We start from the raw sequence: 26,462 nt of genomic DNA, 5'->3' as shown, positions 1-26,462 counted from the left end.
GCCGCGCGACCCGGAACCGGTAGTGGATTGCCGGAAGTCCTCTATCCTCCTCCTGCGCTCCACAGGCCGGAACTCGATGCCTGTGCCCGCCCCCCACCTGACTTCGCGCCCAATTTTGAACCTATTGTCAGGCGGGGAAACGACAGCCCTCCCCGGGCTTCAGAAGGAGAACGCCGGTTCGTAGCTGCTGTCAACCCGACCGGAGGACTTCAGATGTCTGTTACCAACAACCCAGAACTCCTTCCCCGTCACTTATGGGCTATCCCACCGTCAGAGGAAGGAGACCTCCTGATCCAGCCTCCTCCTCCGGTGGAGGAAACACAAAGACTGAAGGGGAAGGGACGGAGACCGCCCTTTAAAGATCTGGTTTGTGTTTCCTGCATCTGGAGGTGGTGCCTATCTCTCTAGTGCTGTCCTGGACAGACTAGAGAAAAAAGGATTTTTTTATACTCACCGTAAAATCCTTTTCGCTGTAATTCACAGACCGACACAGCTCCTCTCTTAGCCATTGGGTTGTTATGCCCTATTACTAGGGGATACTAGGCATTAGTTGTAATACAACACTCAAAACTCTTAGTTCCACCCAAAGGGGCGGTCCCTTGGGCAACAACCCTCCAGCCTGCCATGCAGCAATCAGTACTTCTACAAGCAGTATAACGTAAAGATAAAAAGGAGGGGCGGGTGCTGTGTCAGTCAGTGAATTACAGAGAAAAGGATTTTTTTTACGGTGAGTACAAAAAATCCTATTTTCTCTTATATTCACTGACCGACACAGCTCCTCTTAGCCATTGGGACATCACCAAGCAGTGCCAAACGAGGGGTGGGAAAACAGCATAGAAAACGTCATCTACCATGGCAAGTGGAAACTAGTGAAACTTTACCCACAAAAAAAAAAAAACAACAGTGCTTGGATAAATCCACCACAAAACCAGGGTACCCTCAACAAGAGTGACTACCCACAACCGCACCAAAAATTGCGGAATGTAATGCAACAGCGCATTAACCTAACGATACTGCATTTTTATCGAAAAAACAGGAAAAAATAAAATATATTGCATATTCAATTGCAACGATACGGCCGCCTGCAAAACTTTGCAGCCAAAACAGGCATCAGCCGATGCAATGACGTCTACCTTGTAGAACTTGGTAAACGTGTGGACAGACGACCAAGTAGCCACTTTACACACCTGAGCGGCAGACGCTTCATGTGGGAAGGCCCAAGATGTTCCAATTGCCCTCGTGGAGTGGGCCGTGACCGGAAAAAGGGGGCATCTGTCCCTTCAAGGCGTAGGCTTGTACTACAATCTGTCTGATCCACCTGGAAATGGTGGCTGACGAGACCGCCATGCCTTCCTTGGGACCAGCCACCGAAACAGTGAGTCTGACCTCCGAAAGGGAGCAGTGGTAGACAAATACACCTTCATAGGCCCGAACCACGTCCAGAGCATGAAGGGCCACCTCCTTAGGGTGTTTCGGCTTAGGACAGAGAGATGGTAATACAATGTCCTCGTTAATATGAAAAGCCGAGACCACTTTCGTTAGAAAAGACGGTTGCAGCCACAACACTACCTCATCCTTGTGGATAAGCAGATAGGGCGACTTGCAAGACAAGGCTGCTAGTTCCGAAACCCTCCTGGCTGATGTGATGGCCACTAGAAAGACGACTTTCTGGGAAAGAGTCAAGAGGGGAATCTCTCTATTTTCAAAAGGCGGTTTCTGAAGCACCGATAACACCAGGTTCAAATCCCATGGTGGTAACGGATGCACCGGAGGGACTACATGTCGTACCCCCTGAACGAAGGTACTCACTAATGAGTGAGGCGCCAGGGGTCGCCGAAAAAAATAAATAAATAAAAAAAAAAAAAAAAAAAAGACAGCCAAGGCTAAAATTTGCCCCTTAATGGTGCTTAACGCCAATTTCTGGTGTACTCCTTGCTGAAGAAACAGCAGGATCCTGGATATAGAAAAGGAGCACGGATGCCATCATTTCTGCTGACCCATGGAGATGTAGGCCTTCCAGGTACGATCGCATATCTTCCGGGAAGCAGATTTTCGTGCTCTTACATAGTTATATAGTTAGTAAGGTTGAATAAAGATACCAGTCCATCCAGTTCAACCTGAGTGAGTGTCTAATATTGTCCCTATCCCTGTACATTGCACACTCACATTGGTACTTACCCTCAAGGAGTCCACAATCCAAGGTCCCCATTCATATACTAGGGACAATTTTGGGCAGAAGCCAATTAACCTACCAGCGTGTCTTTAGAGTGTGGGAGGAAACCGGAGTACCCGGAGGAAATCCACGCAGGCACAGGGAGAACATGCAAACTCCAGGCAGGTAGTGTTGTGGTTGGAATGCGAACCAGCGACCCTTTTTACTGCTAGGTGAGCGTGCTAGACATGCTTACTGCTAGCTGAGAGTGCTAACCACTACACCACTGTGCCAATCTGGGGCAACCAGTATTACTGGCATCCCCTCGGCTTCCACTCTGCGAAGCAGGCGTGATAAAAGTTTCAGTGGAGGAAATACGTAGATCAGCTAGTACTGATCCCACTGAGCCACCAGCACGTCTGACGCGTTGGCCCACGGATCTCTTGTCCTGGACACAAATCTTGGCACCTTCCGATTGAGACGGGAGGCCAGAAGATTCACATCTGGTGTGCCCCACTTCAGGCACAGTAACCTGAATATCTCCAGATGCAACGCCCATTCTCCTGGGTCCAGCATCTGGCGACTCAGATAGTCCGCCTGGCAGTTCTCCACTCCCGTGATGTAAATGGCTGTCAGGGCCGATACGTGTCGCTCTGCCCACCGAAGTATGTGAGTGATCTCCCGTGCAGCGGCTGAGCTCCTTGTTCCCCCTTGGTGATTGACATATGCCATAGCCATGGCGTTGTCTGACTGGATACTGATCGGACGACCCTGAATTCTCATCGACCATGTGGAGAGGCATAGCCTGATCGCTCTCAATTCGAGTAGATTGATCAGCAACTTGGATTCTTTCGTCGACCAGAGGCCCTAAGATGACTAAAACCCCAACACTCCACCCCAGCCGGATAGGCTGCCATCCGTTGTGATCACTGTCCACTTCAGGGGCAGGAACGATTTCCCGGACTTAATCACCGGGAACCTCAGCCACGAGATTAGCAAGTCTGACTGACTGGCTCACCTGGATCTGACGATCCAGGGACAACTGAGATTTGTCCCATTTTGTCAAAATCTCCTTCTTCAGGACTCTGGTGTGGAACTGGGCATAAGATACTGCCTCGAAGGAGGCTACCATGAGACCCAGGACTCGCATGCAAAAAGCGGAGCGACGACCACTTGCGGTTCACAAGCAGTTTTACCGCGGATCTGAGATTTTGCAGTTTGTCTGAAGGGAGAAAAACTCTTGCTTCCATGGAGTCCAGCAGCAAGCCTAGGTACTCCAGACGCTGGGTCGGTACAATCACCGACTTCTTTAGGTTCAACAGCCACCCAAATTCTTGCAGGGTCTGCATGGTGATCGCCACATCCTCCTCTAACTCTGAGGCGGAAGATGCCCTCAGGAGGAGATTGTCTAGGTATCCCACGATGGCGATCCCATGTTGCTGCAGCAATGCCAAAACTGGAGCCAATACCTTGGTAAAGACTCGGGGGGATGATGCCAGACCAAAAGGAAGAGCCACAAACTGGTAGTGGGCTTCCCCGACTGCAAACCGCAGAAAATTTTGATGCCGAAGGCATATAGGTATGTGCAGGTAAGCATCCTGGATGTCCAAGGATGCCAGGGAGTCCCCTTGATGGAGTCCAGCGACTACTGAGCGAACTGATTCCATTCTGAACTTCTGCACTTTTACAAAGTGATTGAGAGCTTTTAGGTCCAAGATTGGACATACCCCTTCCTTCTTGGGAACTACAGATTTGAGTAGAATCCCTGGAAACGTTCAGATTCCAGAACCCGGTACAACCATCCCACGATTCAGCAGGTTCCTTACTGCCTCCAAGAGGGCCTCCCGGTGAGCCAGTGACATGGGTAAGCTGGAAGGGAAGAATCTGTTTGGCGGCCAAGAGACAAGCGATCTTGTAGCCTGTGAAAATCAGATCGCAGACCCACTGGTCGGACCACAGAGGACCACCGGGCTGAAAACTCCCGAAGGCGACCCCCCACCCATGTCAACCTTCATGTGGTAGCACTTTTATTCGCAGGCTTGCGGTTCTAGGGACATTTTTGTCCGTCCGTGGACGTCCTGTCGGGCTGGGGACATGTCATCGAAGCTCCAGGCGGACAAAAGAGCTGTTTGTGAGTGGAGAGAGAGGGCCCTTGCTTATGGTGTGGCTCCTGAGCCTTCCTGGCCTGTGGGGGTAAGAGTTACTCTTACCACCGGGGGGCATTTTTTATAATGTCATCCAAAGAGGCTTCAAAGAGTCGGGCACCAAGGAAGGGAAGATCTGTCAGGGCTCTTCTGGATGCTTGGTCAGCAGACCAGCATTTTAGCCAAAGTTCTACGCAGACAGGAGAAGCCTGTTGCTCCCCCAATTCACGGTGCAAAACTTTTGCCCACTCAGTGTCTGCGACACAAGTGCAGATGCCAGTACTGGTCGCACGGCTGACCCCACCACCGTAAACAATCAACGAGCCACTGCCTGGGATCCTTGAATGCAGGAGTCCCCTCAACCGGGATCGTGGTTACTTTATTTAACCTGCATACTGGGGGGGGGGGGGGGGGGGTGGGGGGGTCCACGACTGGAGGAGCCGACCATTTTTTGAGAAGGGTCTCCTCAAAAGGGTAGCGCACCGCCATATGTTTGGGGACCGAAAAGGTGCATTGTGGGTGACCCCATTCCTCATAAATTAACTTCTCAAAATAAGTCAGATACGGGAACACCTTAGGTGAACGCGCTGGCTTGCGGAACCCAAAAGGGACCAGTACATCAGCAGAGGGATCTGCTGTATCCTGAATTTTCAGGGTATCACGCACAGCTGTGATAAGTGCTCCAATTAGCGCTTTGTCTTGTACGGACCTGGATGGGGACTCATCCTCACTGTCCGACTGGTCCTGGTCAGCTGAAGCGACAGAGCAAGGGCCACCAGTCTCAGCGGGGCCCGAGTCTGCGCCAGAGCTCTCTCCGGACAGGGGCCACTTGTGCGCCCGCGTACCACCTCTACCCTGGCAACGAACATTTCAAGGACTGCCGACAAAGCGTCCAAAGGCACTGCACTGTTTGCAGACAAGCCGGTTGCAATTCCAGGGAGTTCTGGGGAATAAACCCATGCTGACCCTCCCTGTCTTGGGGACTTGGGAAACTAGCTGCTGCAGACCGAGGGGCCCCCACCGCAGGACTCACCACCCCGATCGAGTGCTGCGCCGTTCATTTACAGGTGTCTGCGTCCAGTATCAGCTCCCAGGTGTCCTGTGCAAAAAAAAACACGCCGTTCTGAGCAGCAGGGACCAGCGCTGAGGCTAAAAACCACGCTGGGCTACAACAGAAAAATGGCCCCTGACCATGCTTTCCACTGAGGCACACCAAAAATGGACAACAAACAACTGCACGCAGTGAAAAGACAGAAAATGGAGGCAGAACAGCGCTATGGCGATCAGCACATGCAGACCTCCAGACACCCAGCGGAGAGACCAGACACCCAGGGACACAGACACCCAGCGTAGCCCCCAATCTAGGGTGAGAGCCCCCCCAGGGGACCCCTGGTTTCAGGTACACACACCGCTTAGCAGCCCACCACTTGGGGGGGGATAGGAACAGGGAGAGAAGAGAGGGAGGAGAGGGAACCCCCTATTCGACCTCCCAGGGAATGTCCAGCTGTTCAATTCTGCCGAGGCAGGAAGAGCTGTACTTACCATCTGGATGAGCTGGGGACATCCCATCACAGACCCACTCTCCAAGCAGTACAGGGTGGCTGCTGGCCACGGCACACTGACAAAGACATCAGTAGTCATATGTGTGCCCCAGAGCATTGCGCTCACCAGCCGCCCCTGGAGCCTGATGGGCATGTCGTGGCCGACCCAGTGTGTAGTAGGGTCTGCACACGCTTGATGGCCAGGCTGGGGAGACTACAAGGATGTAGATTATCCAGCCTGTCACCCAACCAACTGTTGATAGCAGATCACAGAATCTTAAAATCTTGCATGAAAGGCAAACATTCAGCAAAAAATCCCAGGACTGATGGTCCCGCAGGGAGCCTAGGTCCATCTCCTTCACTAGGCAGAAAAAAACTTAGCTGCAGGAAGCAGGCTGAGGGGTTATTGCGGGAGGGACCGCATCCTGGGCAGAACTGTAAAGTTCTGTTTTTTCTCATGTATTACATGTTCTGCGCAGTCCTCTCCTAAAAGGTGGCGTAATAACCCTACAGTCAAAATTAATAGAGCTGTAGCAGTGAACGAAAGAGAATTTTTTTTTTAAAGCTCTCCCGTCCCGGCGAGCTCACGCAGCAAAGAAAATGCATAGGGAGGTCGCACCCGCATATGTAAACAGTGTTCAAATCACACATGTGAGGCATCGCCGTGATCGGCAGAGCAAGAGCATTAATTCTAAAAAAATGTAAAACATCACCTATGGAGATTTTTAGGTACCATAGTTTGTCACCATTCCACGAGTGCATGCAATTATAAAGCGTGACATGTTTGGTATCTATTTACTTGGCGTAACATCATCTTTCACATTATACAAAAAAAAGTCCATGAAGATGTCCCTTTTGGCAAAAAATTGCATTTAAAACACTGATGCAAAAATAACATGTGACAAAACATTGCAACAATCGCCATTTTATTCTCTAGATTCTCTGATTGATTATATATATATAAATAAAATGTTTGGGGGCTCTAAGTAATTTTCTAGCAAAGAAATACAGATTTTAACTTGTAAACACCAAATGTCATTAATGGGCTTAGTCATTAAAGGGTTAAACCTCATTTGCCATGTAGTTGCCCTTTCAATTATTTTAGGTCTTCTTGTAAGGTTTCCACATCTTGGTGTGAAGTTATTATCCTGCTTAGCTTTGCATCATCAGTAAATATTTAGAATGTGCTGTTTAATTTATTCATAAATGATAGAGGATGCGATAAACAGAATTGGTCCCAGGACAGATGCCTGAGGGACCCCACTTACCACACCGGACCATTTGGAGTACTCGCCATTTATCACTACATTTTGTACCCACCTCTGTAGCCAGTTCTGTATCCAGGTACATACGATATGGTCAGTGCCTACAGACTTCAGTTTTAAAGGAAGCATTTGTGGGGCAACTGTATCAAATGCCTTCACATAGTCAAAATAAAATAAAAATAGTACTGGAAACATCTATGAAAAGAAAAATAACCCAGAATACCTGCGAATACTTGGACAGGACTTCTGTCACCTTTCCTCCAAACCTAACCGTTTTCTTTGGTGGAGAACTCAAAAAAACATAAGATTCAGTCATTGTATCCTTGCCAAAGATCAGACATGGACTTAACTGACAGCAAAGACACCTATTGCCCTATAAAAAAAAAAATAATAATTAGAGATAAGATTTTAGCATAACAGAACGTGCAGAAAGATTACATTTTCTTCTAAAGTCATTGTAAAGCCATGTTTTTTTTTTTTAATTAAAATAATATACTTACCTGCTGTGTGCAATGGTATTGCACAGAGTGGCATGAACCTCCTCTGCTGGGGTCCCCCACTAGCGACCTTGCCTCCTAATCTTGTGTAACTGCCCCCCTAAGTGAGCCACTGTTATGGGGCAGACATGCAGGCTCCCTCCTGAGTCAGGCTTTGTGTGCCAATAAACACACACAGCGAGGCTCAGCCCAGTCTCCTGCGCTCTGCCCACAGAAGTTGATTGACAGCAGCAGGAGCGATTGTCTTCCGCTGCTATCAGCAAAGCCTGTGAGCCCTGGAAGAGGGAGGGTAAGATCTGCAGCTGGATAAACGTAAGCGTTTATTTATAGGGGAAATGCTTCACTATCTGGATGTTTAGCATAAGTGCCTTGATGCAAGGACACTGAATAAACAAAAATGTGTTGACGTGCAAAGTCTTTTTACCACAGAGCGTGTGATTACATCATCAGAAACCTTATAATCCAAATACGTGGTGAAATGTATAAAGTGCCTCCGTGCTGGTAAAATAACTATATAAAAACTGTTTCCGTGCAAACGCCAAAAAATTCATACAAAATAAAAATCTAAAACTTCATGCATCAAATATAGTGATCCAAACACAGGCAAAAAAAATATATTTAAAGTGATCCAGTGATCAAAAGTGCTAAGTGCACATACAATAAATGTCAAAATTTCATATAAATAGTAACATCATTATATATTGAAGTCCATTCCAAAAATATTCACAGCTTATATTGGTGATAAACCTTGTGTTCACTCAAGTGCTCCCCGTTTTGTGTGTACGCTCACCTTAGAGCGTGTAACCTCACAATTAAGTTCAGTCAAATCACGCTTGTGAACCACCCCTGGGTTCAGTGTCAGTGATGAAGTCCTGGGTTGCTCAGTTCTGCTGCTTCCACACTCACGCAAAACCTAAAAAGGGACTTGACAGTGTGATACCGTTTTCTAAAATAATTTTATTAATAAACCATAACCCCTCTGACAAGCTACTCATATTTGCTGGTTACTTCATCCTCCACTCTATAGAAAGCCAAACAAAATGCCAAAAAGCTTAAATAGTGTGCGTCTCCATTCTGAGAGAAATTGTCTGTCTCCTGTTCCATCCTGTCCCCTCCTCAACATGTATCGATACAGGGATAAATAGTATCTTCCTCAGGGGGATTGTGTTTGGACGGTTTGCATGTCAGTTAAAGTGATTATTTAAAAAAAATAAAAATAAAACACGAAGGTTTAAAAACAGTTACATAGTTAGGTAGAATAAAGATACCAGTCCACACAGTTCAACCTTGAGTGTGGGTACGTGTCTACAATTGTCCTTATCCCTGTACATCACACACTCACATCGGTCCCAACCCTCAAGGAGCCCACAATCCAAGGTTACCATTCATATACTAGGGACAATTTTGGACAGAAGCCAATTAACCTACCAGCATGTCTTTGGAGTGTGGAAGGAAACCGGAGTACCCGGAGGAAACCCACGCAGGCACAGGGAGAACATGCAAACACCAGACAGGTTGGGATTCGAACCAGCGACACTTTTTACTGCAGGTGAGCATGCTACCCACTACACCACTGTGCCGCCTAACATGTCATACTTACCTCCACTGTGCAGCTTGTTTTGCACAGAGTGGCCCTGATTCTCCTCTTCTGGGGTCCCTCGTGGCTCTCACGGGTCCTCCTCTCACCAGATAACAGCCTAGGAGAAGCGCTCTCCTGGGGGGTTACCTTGTGGGTGCGCTTCCGGGTCTAGCATTTGCATCTATAGACACAAATGCCAGACTCAGCCCCCAACCCCAGCTAGGGAGCCAATGGCTGCTCTGCTATCAATTTATCCAATCAAGAACCAGGACCGTGTGCAGAGAGGGAGAGCATGTCTCCGCCGAGGAAATGAAGGGGCTTTTAATGCAGAGGATGCATTAAGGTGAAAAAACACAAGGATTTACAACCCCTTTAACAAACACATTTACGGTGCCCATTTTCTTGTAGACCATGGACACTATCATTCATAGACTTCAAGCATCACATTAAAATCAATGGTCACAAAGATTGTAATTATAAATGGGTGACTAAGGATGCCCAGACTCCTGTTAGCTCCCCCATCTTGCTGTGGTCCCACACAGTGTGACTACAATAATTCACTTGCAAAAAATAGGATTTTTTGTACTCACCTAAAATCCCTTTCTCTGTAATTCCCCGACCGACACAGCTCCTCTCTGAAACAGATCAAGAGTGTGAAGGGCCACCTCCTTAGGGTGCTTCGGCTTAGGACACAGAGATGGTAATACAATGTCCTCATTGATGTGAAAAGCCGAGACCACTTTCGGTAGAAGAGACGGTTGCGAACGCAACACCACCTTATCCCTGTGGATAATCAGATAGGGCGACTTGCAGGACAAGGCCGCCAGTTCCAAAACCCTCCTGGCCGATGTGATGGCCACTAGAAAGACTACTTTCTGGGAAAGAGTCAACAGGGGAATCTCCCTGATATTTTTCAAACTGCGGTTTTTGAAGCGCTGACAACATCAGGTTCAAATCCCATGGGGGTAACGGTGGATGCACCGGAGGGACTACATGTCGTACCCCCTGAACAAAGGTACTCACTACAGAGTGCGAGGCCAGGGGTCGTTGAAAAAAAAAGGCGGCTAAGGCCGAGATTTGCCCTTTGATGGTGCTTAATGCCAATCTCTGGTCAACTCCTTGCTGGAGAAACAGCAGGATCCTGGATATGGAAAAGGAGCGCGGATGCCATCCTTTCTCCTCACACATGGAGATGTAGGCCTTCTAGGTAGGAAGTAATATCTTCCGAGAAGAATATTTACATGCTCTCAACATAGTTGGAATCACCAAATCCGACAGACCCTGGTTCCTCAACACCTGGCTCTCAATAGCCATGCCATTAAAGCCAGCGATGGTAAAGCAGGATGGAGAATTGGACCGCGAGACAGGAGGTCCTCTCGCAACGGCAGTCGGCAGGGAGCGTCTGCCACCATATGCACCAAGTCTGCGTAACAAAGACGCTGAGGCCAATCTGGGGCAACCAGTATTACTGGGATCCCCTCGGCTTCCACTCTGCGAAGCAGACGTGGCAACAGTTTCCGTGGAGGAAAGGCGTAGATCAGCTGGTACTGATCCCACTGAGCCACCAGCACGTCTGACGCGTCGGCCCACGGATCTCTTGTCCTGGAAATGAATCTTGGCACCTTCCGATTGAGATGGGAGGCCAGAAGATCCACATCTGGTGTGCCCCACTTCAGGCACAGCAACCTGAATGTATCCGGATGCAATGCCCATTTTCCTGGGTCCAGCATCTGTCGACTCAGATAGTCCACCTGCCAGTTCTCCACCCCCAGGATGTAAAGTGCCGACAGGGCCGGTACATATCACTCTGCCCACCGAAGTATGTGAGCGACCTCCCATGCAGCGGCTGAGCTTCTTGTTCCCCCTTGGTGATTGACGTATGCTACAGCCGTGACGTTGTCTGACTGTATCCTGATCGGACGCCCTTGAAGCCTCACCGACCATGTGTGGAGACACAGCCTGATCACTCTCGAGCAGATTGATCGGCAACTCGGATTCTTTTGTCGACCAGAGGCCCTGAGCCAACTGAACCCCCATCACTCCACCCCAGCCGGATAGATTGGCGTCCGTAGTGATCACCGTCCATTTCAGAGGAAGGAACGATTTTCCAGACTGAATCACCGGGGACCTCAACCACCAAATCAGAGTCCCTGACTGGTTGGCTCACCTGGATCTGTCGATCTAGGGACAGCTGACACTTCCCATTTTAACAAGATCTCCTTCTGCAGTACTCTGGTGTGGAACTGGGCATATGGTACTGCCTCGGAGGCTACCATGAGTCCCAGTACTCGCATGCAAAACTGGAGCGATGACCATTTGCAGTTCATCAGCAGTTTTACCGCGGATCTGAGAGTCTGCAATTTGTCTGAAGGGAGAAAAACTCAACAGCAAGCCTAGGTACTCCAGATGCTGGGTCAGCACAATCAGACTTTTTGAGGTTCAACCACCCAAATTCTTGCAGGGTCTGCATGGTGATCGCCATATCCTCCTCTAATTCTAAGGGCTGAAGATGCTCTCAGGAGGAGATTGTTTAGGTATCCCACGATCACGATCCCACGTTGTCACAGCAACGCCAAAACTGGAGCCAGTACCTTGGTAAAGACTCAGGGAGGGCTGATGCCAGACCAAAAGGAAGAGCCACAAACTGGTATTGGGCTTCCCTGACTGCAAATTGCAGAAACTTTTGCTGCTGAAGGCATATGGGTATGTGCAGGTACGCATCCTGGATGTCTAAGGACACCAGTGAGTCCCATTGATGGAGTGCAGTGACTACTGAGCGAACTGATTCCATTCGGAACCTCTGCACTTTCACAAAGTGATTGAGGGCTTTTAGGTCCAAGTTCGGACCACAAACAGATTTGAGTATAATCCCTGGAAGCGTTCCGAGTCCGGAACCGGTACAATCAACCCGCGTTTAAGCAAGTGCCTTATAGCCCCCAACAGGGCCTTCCGGCGAACTGGGGATACAGGTATGCTGGAGGGAAAGAATCCGTTTGGCGGCCATAGAGAAACCATCTTGTAGCCTGTGGAAATCAGATAGCAGACCCATTGGTCGAATAACCGGGAGGACCACCGGGCTGCAAACTCCCAAAGGCGACCCCCCACTCGAGACATGGGTGGGGGCAAACCTTCATGAGGTAGCACTTTTATTTGCAGGATTGTTAGGCTTGTGGTTCCAGGGACATTTTTGACCATCCGTGGACATCCTGTCGGGCTGGGGATGCTTTGTCGAAGCTCTAGACGGACGAAAAAGCAGTTTGTGAGTGGAAAAAGAGGGCCCTTGCCTACGGCGTGGCTCCTTAGTCTTCCTGACCTGTGGGAGTAGGGTACTCTTACCACCGGTGGAATTTTTAATAATGTCATTTAATGAGGCTCCAAAGAGCCGGTCGCCAAGGAAGGGAAGATCCGTCAGGGCTTTTTTGGATGCCTGGTCAGCAGACCAGCATTTTAGCCAAATTAGGTGCCTCAGCAAGACCCGGGGCCCCTTTTTAGCACCTTTCTTCCCATGCACATCTTGGCAACAAACAAATTGAGGACCGCCGTCAGGGTGCCCATGAGAACTGCGCAGTCCGTAGGTGACCCGGTCACAATTGCCTGGATTTCGGGGGAAGAAACACCAGTTTCTGAAGCCATGCTGACCCTACCCTGTCTGCCACCCGAAGGGGATTCAGGACAGTGACAGTCCGACCCTCCTTGCTGCCGCTGACTGAGGGGTTCTAACCCGCCACACTCGCCACCCTGAGGAGTTCCGCTCTGTTCACAGCAGTGCCTGTAGACCCCTAGTGCTCCCAGGAGCAGAGGAAACCAAAACTGCGCCGTTGGCACTCCGTAAGAACGATCGTTAAACGATCTGAAAAAACGTGCTCAGACTACATAGAAAGGTTGCCCAGCGTCCAGTAACGACAAACAGGTAGCTGAGAGCACATGTAGCTGCTGCTGGAGAACACAACAAAAACGTGCTCAGGCTTCTAGAAAATGGCCACCAGTGTCCTGCATAGGGAAGCACTGGGAAAATGGCTGCTTGAAGCCCAGAAGACATGCTGCCCTTGCCCACACATAAAATGGCCACCAGCCAGCTCCATGAGGGACGGAGACAAAAATGTGGTAGAGACACAGCACTGTACAAAAAACACAGCCAGACCTCACAGGCACCTTCCGGGAGCTAGGGAATCCTCCCAGGGAATCCCCAGCTGCTCAGCCCCGCTGGGACAGGGAGAGCCGTACTTACCAGTCCTGAAGCGCTGGGAGACATTCCACTGTAGACCTACTCCTGATCAGTACAGGGTAGGCTACTGGCCTCGGCATACTGTGACGCAGACATCAGTAGCCCCGTCATATATACGCCCCGGGCATAAAAGCTCACTGACCACCTCTGAAGCTGAGGTATGTCGTGGCCTACTGAGGCGTAGCTGCGACCTGCACACGCTCGATGGCCGGACTGGGGAGACTACAAGGATAAGGGTATCCAGCCTGTCACCCAGCCTGCTGTTAAAAGATCACAGGATCATTCATCTTGCGCAAAAACCCAAGCTTCTGCGTAAAAAAGCATGGACTGATGGGCACGCAGGGTTCCTATGTCCTTCTCCTTTGCTAGGCAAAATAAAACTGATGCCGCTTTGCAGGGTGAGGGATTGTAGCCCGAGGGACTGCCCCCCTGGGCGGAACTAAGACTTCTGAGTGTCGTATTACAACTATGCCTAGTATTCTCCTAGTGATAAGGCTAACAACCCATCTGTTACAGAGAGGAGCTGTGTTGGTCGGTGAATATAAGAGAAAATTCAGTCAATTGAACCATAGTAGTCTAAGTAACCTACGAACTATGCATAGGAGGAGACACACTACTTCTAATAGAGATGACATTATACATACATAAATAAATCATGTTGCTTGCACAGACTAAAATTAACATAACTACTGGCAATGTATATGCATAATAGCTGCAATCAAACACAGCAGAATATTAAAAATCATTAAAAAAAGGACCTAATCAAACCCTGTAAATACCGACACAGCGATTGGCAAAAAATATGTAACTGCAAATCAGTGAATAGATAAAAAAAAAAAAAAATGAAACCAAAAACAATAAGCTCATAAAATTATAACCTCAGCCCAGAAGGCTTGGCTCCTTATTCATTGGTTGCGGAATTCTAATAATTTACCTGAAATATTGTAGGTACACACAAATTAATATATATATATATATACACACACACACACACACATTTTCTGTCCTGCGATATATACACACACACACACATTATATATATATATATATATATATATATATATACACACACACACACACATGTATTTTAATTACACACACACACACACATATATACATACTATAATTCATGAAAGGACCTAATAAAATCCCATCTGATACCATATAGGAACTAATCTGCTAGGAACCCACTATTACCACTAATTAATTAAAATAAAATGAATGCTATGGCCTATATGCTTAACACCAATATAAAACCCCAATGAAAGCAGATTGTCCTTGCATCTATGAACCCATCCCTTTATTTATAGCATGTAGACATTATGGGGTACATTGTCCCCATAGGTACTGCATAACTGCGATAGATCTTTCTGTTCCAGAAAAGCAGCTTGGTACCCCTTATCCCTCAACATTTTACTTAATTTATCTGATTGTACCTCAGTCTTCATTTCTCATACAATTCTTTCTTACTCGCATAAACTGTCCTCTGGGGATATTATTTATCCAGGATTTATGATGACAGCTAATGATGGGGATATACGAGTTGCGGTCTATGAATAAAGTATGTTTTTAAAGTATGCTTTTGTTTCTATACCTAAAAGAAGTAATTTTGATCTCTAGATCCAGAAACGTATGCTTTCTTTACGGATATCCCACGTTAAGCTAATGTTCCGATCGTTGTCATTCATGGATTGTAACAGGCCATCTATGCCTTCAATATCCCTTTTCCATATCAGTAGTATTTCACCAATGAAGCGTCTGTATAATATAAGCCTTGGATACGGATTATATAAAACCCCTTCCTCCCATTTTGACAAATTTTGCACCCATAGCGACACCTTTTTTGTAAAAAAATTGATGTTTTCATACCAGAAATAATTGTGTTTTATTTTTAAAAGTTTCGATTTTTGCTTAAACCTACGATTTTTACGTTCTATATTGGTGTTCTTTTTCAAAGCCCACTTAACCACTTTGACAGCCCCCTGATGGTCAATATTGGTATATAATGAGGCCACATCAGCTGTAGCCATCACCATATCTTCACTCCTTTCACATCCTTTTAGAAACTGTAGGGTATGTTTGGTAACCTTTAGAAAGGCCCTAGCTTCCTTTACCAGAGGTTGTAAATGTACACAACTAATAAAGTGAAAATAGTGAATAAGGGACTACAGTGCATGTGACAACTATTAATATACAAATAAATCAAAACTGCATAGTAAATCAAAGTCCATTTAAACATTTTCCAAATGTGTTCACATGACAACACACTTGTGCCCCCCCCCCCCCCTCCTGTGTGAATCTGCTCACCTCAGGGCGTGTGACCTTACAATTAAGTTAAGTTTGGTCTATACAAACCACCTCTGGGTTTTGTGAAGATAGAACTATGGGATCATTAACTGTTCAGTAGCGTTGTCCCCACACACACAAAAAAAATAAGGTCTGGATAGCGTAATACCATTTTATAAATATAGGATTTTTTGTACTCACCGTAAAATCCTTTTCTCTGTAATTCTCCGGCCGACATAGCTCTTCTCTTAGACCATTGGGTTGTATACCTTTCCCTTTAGGAGACACTAGGCAAAGTTGTAACACAACACTCAGAAATTTCAGTTCTGCCCAGGGGGCGGTCCCCTAGGTATCAACCCTCCACCCTGCCTTGCAGTAATCAGTACCTCAACAAGCAGTATAACGTAAAGATAAAAGGAGGGGCGGGTGCTGTGTCAGTCGGTGAATTACAGAGAAAAGGATTTTACAGTGAGTACAAAAAATCCTATTTTCTCTTATATTCACCGACCGACGCAGCTCCTCTCAGACCATTGGGACGTCCCCAAGCAGTGCCAAACGAGGGGTGGGAAAAACAGCATAAAAACCTCATCCACCATGGCAAGTGAGAACTAGTAAAACTGTACCCACAAAACAATAGTGCGTGGAAACCTCCACCACAAAACCAGGGTACCCTCAACAGGAGTGACTACCCACAACTACACAAAAGAAAAAAATACTGCGAAAGTAATGCAACAGTGCATTCTTAAAAGGTACTGTGTTTTTATCGAAAAAACTGAAAAAATTTAATATTGCATATTCAATTGCAACTATACAGCCACCTGCAAAAACTTTGCGGCCAAACAGGCATCAGCTGATGCACTGACGTCTACCTTGTAGAACTTGGTAAACGTGTGGACAGATGACCAGGTCGTCGTCTTACACACCTGAGCGACAGGCGCTTGGTGTCGGAATGCCCAAGACGATCTGATTGCCCTTGTGGAATAGGCGGTAACCGGAAAGAGGGGCACCTGCCCCTTTAAGGCATAGGCTTGTACTACAATCTGTCTGATCCACCTGGAGATGGTGGCTGATGAGACCGCCATGCCTTTCTTGGGACCAGCTACCGAGACAAACATCAAGTCTGACTTCTGAAAGGGAGCAGTGGTAGACACATACACTTTCAGAGCCCGAACCATGTCCAGAGCGTGAAGGTCCACCTCCTTAGGGTGTTTCAGCCTAGGACAGAGAGATGGTAACACAATGTCCTCATTAATGTGAAAAGCAGAGACCACCTTCGGTAGAAAGGATGGTTGCGAACACAACACCACTTTATCCTTTGGCCGTTCATCTGCAGATTTACTGCGGATCTAAGAGTCTGCAGCTTGTCTGAAGGGAGAAAAACTCTCACTTCCATTGAGTCTAGCAGCAAGCCAAGGTACTCCAAATGCTGAGTCGGAACAATCACCGAGTTCTTTGCGTTCAACAGCCACCCAAATTCTCACAGAGTCTGCATGGTTGATAGCCACATCCTCCTCTAATTCTGAGGCGGAAGATGCTCTCAGGAGGAGAACATCTAGATATCGCACAATCGCGACCCCACATTGCCGTAGCAATGCCAAAACCAGAGCCAAAACCTTGGTAAATACTCAGGGGGCTGAAGCCAGACCAAAAGGGAGAGCCACAAACTGGTAGTGGGCTTCCCCGACTGCAAATCACAGAAACTTCTGCTGTCACAGACATATGGGTATGTGCAGGTATGCATCCTGGAAGTCCAAGGGCACCAGGGAGTACCCTTGATGGAGTGCAGCAACTACTGGGCGAGCTTATTCCATTCTGAACCTCTGCACTTTAACAAAGTGATAAAGGGCTTTTAGGTCCAAGATTGAACGTACCCCTTCATTCTTGGGAACTGCAAGCATATTTGAGTAGAATCACTGGAAACTTTCCGATTCCAGTACTGGTACAACCACCCTGCGACTCAGCAGGTCTCTTACTGCCCCCAAGAGGGCCTCCAGGCGAGCCAGGGATACGGGTATGCTGGAGAGGAAGAATCCGTTTGGCGACCAAGAGAGAAACTATCTTGTAGCCTAAGGAAATCAACTCACAGGTCCATTGGTCGAAAAAACCAAGGGGACCATCGGGCTGCAAACTCCTGAAGGCGACCCCCCCACCCGAGACTTGGGTGGGGACAAGCCTTCACACGGTAGCACTTATACTCAGGGCTTTTTTTAGATGCCTGGTCAACAGACCAGCATATTAGCCAAATCAGGTGCCTCAGCACCACAGCTGACACTGAAGCCCTAGATACAGAGGGAGGGTATCCAGGGGCCACGTTACAACATACTTAAGGCCTTACACTAGTTGGTCTGCTAATTTCGCGCAGACAGGAGAAGCCTGTTGCTCTCCCAATTTGCTGTCCAAAAGTTTTGCCCGCTCAGTCAGTGTCTGACACACGTGCGGATGCCAGTACTGGTCGCACAGCGGACCCCACAACCGTAAACAAGGAACGAGCCACTGCCTCTGCCTTCCTGTCCGCGGGATCCTTAAATGCAGGAGTTCCCACTACCGGGATCATGGTTACTTATTTAACCTGGATACTGGAGGTCCACTACTAGAGGAGCCGACCACTTGTGAAAAGGCTTTCCTCAAAAGGGTAACACACCGCCATGTATCTGGGGACCAAAAAGGCCTGTTGCGTGTGACCCCACTCCCTGTAAGTGAACTTGCAAATAAGTCAGATACGGGAACACCATAGGTGAACATGCTGGCTTGCGGGACCCTAAAAGGATCGGTACATCAGCAGGGGGACCTGCTGGCTCCTCAATCTTCAGGGTATCACGAACAGCTGTGAAAAATGTGCTCCAACAAATGCTTTGCCGCGCACGGACCCGGACGGGGACTCATCCTCACTGTCCGAATGGTCCTGGTCAGCTTCATCTGACAAGACAGAGCAGGGGTCACCAGCCTCAGCAGAGCCCGAGTCTGGGCTAGAGCTCTCCCCAGAGGACAGGGGGAACAGGGGCCACCTTATTGCACCCATCTTCCCATGCACCGCCTCCATCAAGCAATGAACAAGTTGAGGACCGCCATCAGGGTGTCCATGGGCACTGCGCAGTCTGTAGGTGACCCAGTTGCCATTGCCTGGACTTTGGGGGAAGAAACACCAGTTTCTGAGCCATGCTGACCCTATCCTGTCTGCCACTCGAAGGGGACTTAGGACAGTGACAGTCCCACCATCCCTGCTGCCGCTGACTGAAGGGTTCGTTCCTGCCAGACTCACCACCCTGGGGAGTTCTGCGCTGTCCAAAAGTGGTGCCTGTAGTCCCTGAGTGCGCCCATTTGCAGAGTAAACCAAAAACTGAGTTGGCAAGAACCGCTGGAACGATCGCTAAAACGATCAGAAAATATGCTCAGGCTTCCATAAATTGGCCGCTCAGCATCCAGTACACAGACGGGAAACACAGGGAAAAAAGGCTGTGAGAGCACATGAGCCATGCTGCTATCAGGGAACACTGAAATATGTACAGGCTTCCAGAAAATGGGCACCAGTGCTTTGAATAGGAATCACATAGAAAATGGCCGCTGAAGCCCAGACAGTCAGCCTGCTCTGCCCACACCTAAAATGGGTGCCATACATCGCCATGAGGTAGATCTAAAAAAAAAAACTGCAAAGCCACAGGGCTGCACCATTCCCAGCAGACCCTCAAAGGCACCTTCCAGGGGCATACCATACAGGTCCCAGGACCACTGGCATTCAGCCAGCCCCCCCATGTCAGGTGAGAGCCCACAGAGAGTCCCTATATAGGCACACACACACACACACACCACTGAGCAGCAGCCACATGCAGCATCCCCCCACCCCGAAGGGGGGAGAGAAGATAGGGACAGTGGAGAGAAGATAGGGAGGTGAGGGGGCCCCTCGAATCGACCTCCCAGGGAATGCCCAGCTGCTCAGCCTCGTCAGAACAGGGAAAGCTGTACTTGCCAGTCCTGAAGAGCTGGGAGACATTCCATTGTAGATCTACACCTGATCAGTACAGGGTAGCTACTGGCCTTGGCATACTGTGACACAGACATCAGTAGCCGGTCATATGTAATTTCCCAGAGCATAAAAGCTCACCAACCACCTCTGGAGCCGAGGTATGTCATGGCCTGCCAAACCATAGACGAGACCTGCACAAGCTCGATGGCCGGACTGGGGAGACTACAAGGATAAGTGAACCAGCCTGTCACCCAGCCGGCTGTTGATAGAAGATCACAGGATCACTCATCTTGCACAAAAAGCGAAGCTTCTGCATGAGAAAAACATGGACCTATGGACCAGCAGGGTTCCTCGGTCTGTCTCCTTCACTAGGCAAAAATAAAACTGATTACTGCAAGGCAGGGTGGAGGGTTGATACTTAGGGAACCGCCCCCTGGGTGGAACTGAAAGTTCTGAGTGTTGTGTTACAACTTTGCCTAGTGTCTCCTAAAGGGTAAGGCATACAACCCAATGGTCTAAGAGGAGCTGTGTCGGTCGGGGAATATAAGAGAAAACATTTTATTAACTAGATGCTGACCACCGGCTGTCAATATGACGGCCTCCCGTTTAAACAGGGAATGTGCGCGATCGTGCGCGCGCATCCCTGTTTCTTCGGTGGCGGCGTGTCACGGAGACACCACTCACCACCGAAGGGGGTGAACAGCCATTGATCACAGATGGTCACACCCAGACTGTGCACAGCGCATGCGCGCGATCGTAAGCGCGCTGCGCGCGCACGTCGGTGGCGGCGTGTTCCCCGGGAACACTGCTCGTCACCGACGCTGGTAAACAGCCATTGGCCGGCTGTTTACCCACGTGATCGGCTGTGATCCTTTTACAGCCGATCACTAAAATGTAAACAAATCGCGGTAACAAGATGTTACCGGATTCTCCTCCTCACACACCGATCGTGTGTGAGGAGGAGATTGCGGTAACATCTCGTTACCGCCTACAGTGTACACCAATCATACTGATTGCCCCCCCCCCCAATAAAGAGGACCTGTCACCACCCCTCATAGTACCCGTCAATCACAGTCCATCAGAGTACCTGTCACAGTCCATCAGAGTATTTGAGTACCTGTCCCGGCCCATCAGGGTACCCGAGTACCTGTCCCGGCCCATCAGGGTACCCGAGTACCTGTCCCGGCCCATCAGGGTACCCGAGTACCTGTCCCGGCCCATCAGGGTACCCGAGTACCTGTCCCGGCCCATCAGGGTACCCGAGTACCTGTCCCGGCCCATCAGGGTACCCGAGTACCTGTCCCGGCCCATCAGGGTACCCGAGTACCTGTCCCGGCCCATCAGGGTACCCGAGTACCTGTCCCGGCCCATCAGGGTACCCGAGTACCTGTCCCGGCCCATCAGGGTACCCGAGTACCTGTCCCGGCCCATCAGGGTACCCGAGTACCTGTCCCGGCCCATCAGGGTACCCGAGTACCTGTCCCGGCCCATCAGGGTACCCGAGTACCTGTCCCGGCCCATCAGGGTACCCGAGTACCTGTCCCGGCCCATCTGAGTACCCGAGTACCTGACGCGGCCCATCTGAGTACCCGAGTACCTGTCACAGCCCATCTGAGTACCCGAGTACCTGTCACAGCCCATCTGAGTACCCGAGTACCTGTCACAGCCCATCTGAGTACCCGAGTACCTGTCACAGCCCATCTGAGTACCCGAGTACCTGTCACAGCCCATCTGAGTACCCGAGTACCTGTCACAGCCCATCTGAGTACCCGAGTACCTGTCACAGCCCATCTGAGTACCCGAGTACCTGTCACAGCCCATCTGAGTACCCGAGTACCTGTCACAGCCCATCTGAGTACCCGAGTACCTGTCACAGCCCATCTGAGTACCCGAGTACCTGTCACAGCCCATCTGAGTACCCGAGTACCTGTCACAGTCCATATGAGTACCTGTCACCGCCCTTCAGAGTACCCAAATACCAGTCACCAAGCCATCAGAGTACCTGTCACCAGGCCCTCAGAGTACCCGAGTACCTGTCACCAGGCTAACAGAGTACCCGAGTACCTGTCACCAGGCTAACAGAGTACCCGAGTACCTGTCCTAGCCCATCAGAGTACCCGAGTACCTGTCACGGTCCATCAGAGTACCCGAGTACCTGTCACGGCCCATCAGAGTACCCGAGTACCTGTCACGGCCCATCAGAGTACCCGAGTACCTGTCACGGCCCATCAGAGTACCCGAGTACCTGTCACAGCCCATCAGAGTACCCGAGTACCTGTCACGGCCCATCAGAGTACCCGAGTACCTGTCACGGCCCATCAGAGTACCCGAGTACCTGTCACGGCCCATCAGAGTACCCGAGTACCTGTCACGGTCCATCAGGGTACCCAAGTATCTGTCACGGTCCATCAGGGTACCCAAGTATCTGTCACGGCCCATCAGGGTACCCAAGTATCTGTCACAGTCCATCAAAGTACCCGAGTACCTGTCACAGCCCATCAAAGTACCCGAGTACCTGTAACGGTTCATCCGAGTACCTGTCACAGCCCATCTGAGTACCCGAGTACCTGTCAGTCCATCTGAGTATCCGAGTACCTGTCACAGTCCATCTGAGTACCCAAGTACCTGTCACAGTCCATCTGAGTACCTGTCACCGCCCTTCAGAGTACCCAAATACCAGTCACCAAGCCATCAGAGTACCCAAGTACCTGTCACCAGGCCATCAGGAGTACCCGAGTACCTGTCACTAGGCCATCAGAGTACCCGAGTACCTGTCACCAGGCCATCAGAGTACCCGAGTACCTGTCACCAGGCCATCCGAGTACCTGTCACCAGGCCATCAGAGTACCCGAGTACCTGTCACCAGGCCATCAGAGTACCCGAGTACCTGTCACCAGGCCATTAGAGTACCCGAGTACCTGTCACCAGGCCATCAGAGTACCCGATAATTTGTTGTATGCATATGCTGTGTGTGAGAAATAACCTGATAATATGACAATTTTGTAAAAATAAAAAATCTTCATTTTGCAAAGAATTGTGGGAAAAAATTACAACTTAAAAAAAACTCACCACGCTACTTACTTAATACCTTGGAATGTCTACTTTGTAAAAAGGGGTCATTTGGGGGTATTTGTACTTTCCTGACTTGTTAGTGTCTCAAGAAATGAGGTGCACCTGATGTACCGAAGGCCTGATCAGTGATCAATTTTCAGTGATTGGCACCATAGTTTGTAGACTCTTTAACTTTCACAAAGACCAAATAATATATACTAATGTGGGTTATTTTTACCAAAGATATGTAGCAGTCTAAATTTTAGCCAAAATTTATAAAGAAAAATGACTAATTAGCAAAAATTTATGACAGAAACAAAGAAAGGCATTTTTTTCACAAAATTTACGTTTTATTTTATTTATAGCACAAAAAATAAAAAACCCACTAGTGATTAAATACCACTAAAAGAAAGCTCTATTTGTGTGGAAAAAAAGGACGCAAGTTTCATATGGATACAGTGTTGGATGACTGAGTAATTGTCATTCAAACTGTGAGAGCGCTGAAAGCTGAAAATTGGTCTGGTCAGGAAGGGGGTGTAACTGCACTGTATTGAGGTGGTTAAACAGCCCCTTACCAGGGTGCTTCAGTACACCACTCTAATACAAGCAAGAAAACGCAGAGATTGTGTGTCTCTCCGCATTGGAACAGACCAGCTGCTGCCTCCTACACCGTCCTGTCCCTTCCCCAAGGTGTGTCAACACAGGGATATGACGCATCTTCCTCAGGGGGATTGTGATTGGGGCGGATGTCTGTCTGTCATAAGTAGTAAGACAGGGGCCATTTTCTTGTAGCCCAAAGATGCTTGATCATCCCATAGCACTATCCAACGCGAATTCTGCTGTATATCTCAAGGAGGTGTTATATAATAGATCCACGGCTACGTATAGCTACGTATAGCCCTATATACCTAAATAATCCAATGTAAGCTTAGGGGTACTTATAAGATATTAAATTACAATCTAAAAATTTAAAAATTAGTTGGAGTCTCTCATCCAATATGGGGTCAGTAAGGATAGATTGAACAGGAAGATAAATATTTAGTACCCTTAAGCTTGCCAGATACCCGTTATTTATTATACCCCAAAAATACAGAAGGATAAAAAACAATCCACCAGGAAGACCCATTATAAAAGTGGGATTGAGTCATTAATGTTCAGATTAGGTGAATATATAGATCTATACTTACAACCTCTAGTAAAGGATACAATGGCTTTTTTGAAGGATACAAAGCATACAATGCATCTGCTAAAGGGGTGTGAGAGAAGTGATAATATGGTGCTGGCCACAGCTGATGTGGTATCACTATATACCAATATTGACCACCAGGGGGCTAGGAGAGCAGTTAAGTGGGCATTGAAAAAGAACATCAATAAGCATTGGAAAACTTAAAAAGTTTGGCATTTTATTTGAATCATAATTATTTTTGGTACAATAATACATATTATTTACAGGTAAAAGGTGTCGCAATGGCGCAAAGTTTGTACCTAGCGGTTGCAAATTTGTATATGGCAAAATGGGAAGAGGAGGGTGTACTGAAAAATCTAGACCCAAGAATCGGGTTATACAAATGCTTTATTGATGATTTATAGTTAATATGGAAAGGGAATATGAATGATATAGAAATTATATTACAATCAATGAATAATAATGATCAAAATATTTGTTTGACTTGGAACATCAGCAAAGATAATATACAGTGGTGTGAAAAAGGGTTTGCCCCCTTCCTCATTTCCTGTTCCTTTGCATGTTTGTCACACTTAAGTGTTTCGGAACATCAAACCAATTTAAACAATAGTCAAGGACAACACAAGTAAACACAAAATGCAATTTGTAAATGAAGGTGTTTATTATTAAAGGTGAAAAAAAATCCAAACCATCATGGCCCTGTGTGAAAAAGTGATTGCCCCCTTGTTAAAACATACTATAACTGTGGTTGTCCACACCTGAGTTCAATTTCTCTAGCCACACCCAGGCCTGATTATTGCCACACCTGTTCACAATCAAGGCATCACTTAAATAGGAGCTGCTTGACACAGTAAGGTCCACCAGAAGATCCTTAAAAGCTACACATCATGCCGAGACCCAAAGAAATTCAGGAACAATTGAGAAAGAAAGTAATTGAGATCTATCAGTCTGGAAAGGGTTATAAAGCCATTTCCAAAGCTTTGGGAATCCAGCGAACCACAGTGAGAGCAATTATCCACAAATGGCGAAGACATGGAACAGTGGTGAACCTTCCCAGGAGTGGCCGGCCGCCCAAAATTACCCCAAGAGCGCAGCGACGACTCATCCAAGAGGTCACAAAAGACCCCACAACAACGTCCAAGGAACTGCAGGCCTCACTTGCCTCAGTTAAGGTCAGCGTTCACGCCTCCACCATCAGGAAAAGACTGGGCAAAAATGGCCTGCATGGCAGAGTTCCAAGGAGAAAACCACTGCTGAGCAAAAAGAACATCAAAGCTCGTCTCAATTTCTCCACAACACATCTTGATGATCCCCAAGACTTTTGGGACAACATTCTGTGGACCGATGAGACAAAAGTGGAACTCTTTGGAAGGTGTGTGTCCAAGTATATCTGGCGTAGAAGGAACACTGCATTTCATAAAAAGAACATTATACCAACAGTAAAATATGGTGGTGGTAGTGTGATGGTCTGGGGCTGTTTTGCTGCTTCAGGACCTGGAAGACTTGCCGTGATAAAAGGAACTATGAATTCTGCTGTCTACCAAGAGATCCTGAAGGAGAATGTCCGACCATCTGTTCGTGTACTCAAGGTGAAACGAACTTGGGTTCTGCAGCAGGACAATGATCCTAAACACACCAGCAAGTCCACCACCGAATGGCTGAAGAAAAACAAAATGAAGACTTTGGAGTGGCCTAGCCAAAGTCCTGACCTGAATCCTATTGAGATGTTGTGGTATGACCTTAAAAAGGCCGTTCATGCTCGAAAACCCTCTAATGTAACTGAATTAGGACAATTCTGCAAAGATGAGTGGGCCAAAATTCCTCCAGGACGCTGTAAAAGCCTCATTGCACGTTATCGCAAACGCTTGGTTGCAGTTGTTGCTGCTAAGGGTGGCCCAACCAGTTATTAGGTTTAGGGGGCAATCACTTTTTCACACAGGGCCATGATGGTTTGGATTTTTTTTCACCTTTAATAATAAACACCTTCATTTACAAATTGCATTTTGTGTTTACTTGTGTTGTCCTTGACTATTGTTTAAATTGGTTTGATGTTCCGAAACACTTAAGTGTGACAAACATGCAAAGGAACAGGAAATGAGGAAGGGGGCAAACACTTTTTCACACCACTGTACATTTTTGGATCTAGAGATCTAAAACACTCCCTGTGGTATAGAAACAAAAAATAGGATTTTTTTTATAACAGCTTACCTGTAAAATCCTTTTCTTGCAGAAAATCACGGGACACAGAGCCATAGTAGTTACTATGTGGGTTATATAGGCCCCCTTCAGGTGATGGACACTGGCACAACCCAAGACAGGAATTTCACTCCTTATATAACCCCTCCCATTCCTGGGAATACCTCAGTTTTTGTAGCAAAGCAATATACGTGTATCCAAAGAGGGGAGGGACCTCTGTGCCCTGTGATGTACTCCAAGAAAAGGATATAACAGATAAGCGGTTATAAAAATCCTATTTTCTTTATTGTACATCACGGGACACAGAACCATAGTAGTTACTATGTAAGATGTCCCAGAGCAATGCTATCTGCGGGGAGGAAGACAGAAACAAACAGTA

The 26,462-nt window shown here is 47.9% G+C and overlaps 1 protein-coding gene across 7 annotated transcripts in view; it reads right to left on the bottom strand.

Annotated features, from left to right (window-relative positions):
• The window catches only part of RRN3 (RNA polymerase I transcription factor RRN3), an 863,266-nt gene that overhangs the window by 750,175 nt on the left and 86,629 nt on the right, over positions 1-26,462 (bottom strand). For all 7 annotated transcript variants that reach the window (XM_077448886.1, XM_077448888.1, XM_077448892.1 and 4 more), the window contains exon 2: positions 7,326-7,475. In XM_077448886.1, the coding sequence (XP_077305012.1) occupies positions 7,326-7,418 (93 nt within the window). In that variant the 5' untranslated portion in view covers positions 7,419-7,475. The remainder of the gene's footprint in view (positions 1-7,325; positions 7,476-26,462) is intronic.

This window comes from Lithobates pipiens, unplaced genomic scaffold (assembly GCF_037356315.1).
Source record: "Lithobates pipiens isolate NorthernLeopardFrog02 unplaced genomic scaffold, aLitPip1_a1.2 Scaffold_22, whole genome shotgun sequence".
In the NCBI taxonomy this organism is placed as follows: domain Eukaryota; kingdom Metazoa; phylum Chordata; class Amphibia; order Anura; family Ranidae; genus Lithobates; species Lithobates pipiens.
This window is presented reverse-complemented; position numbering and strand designations above follow the sequence as displayed.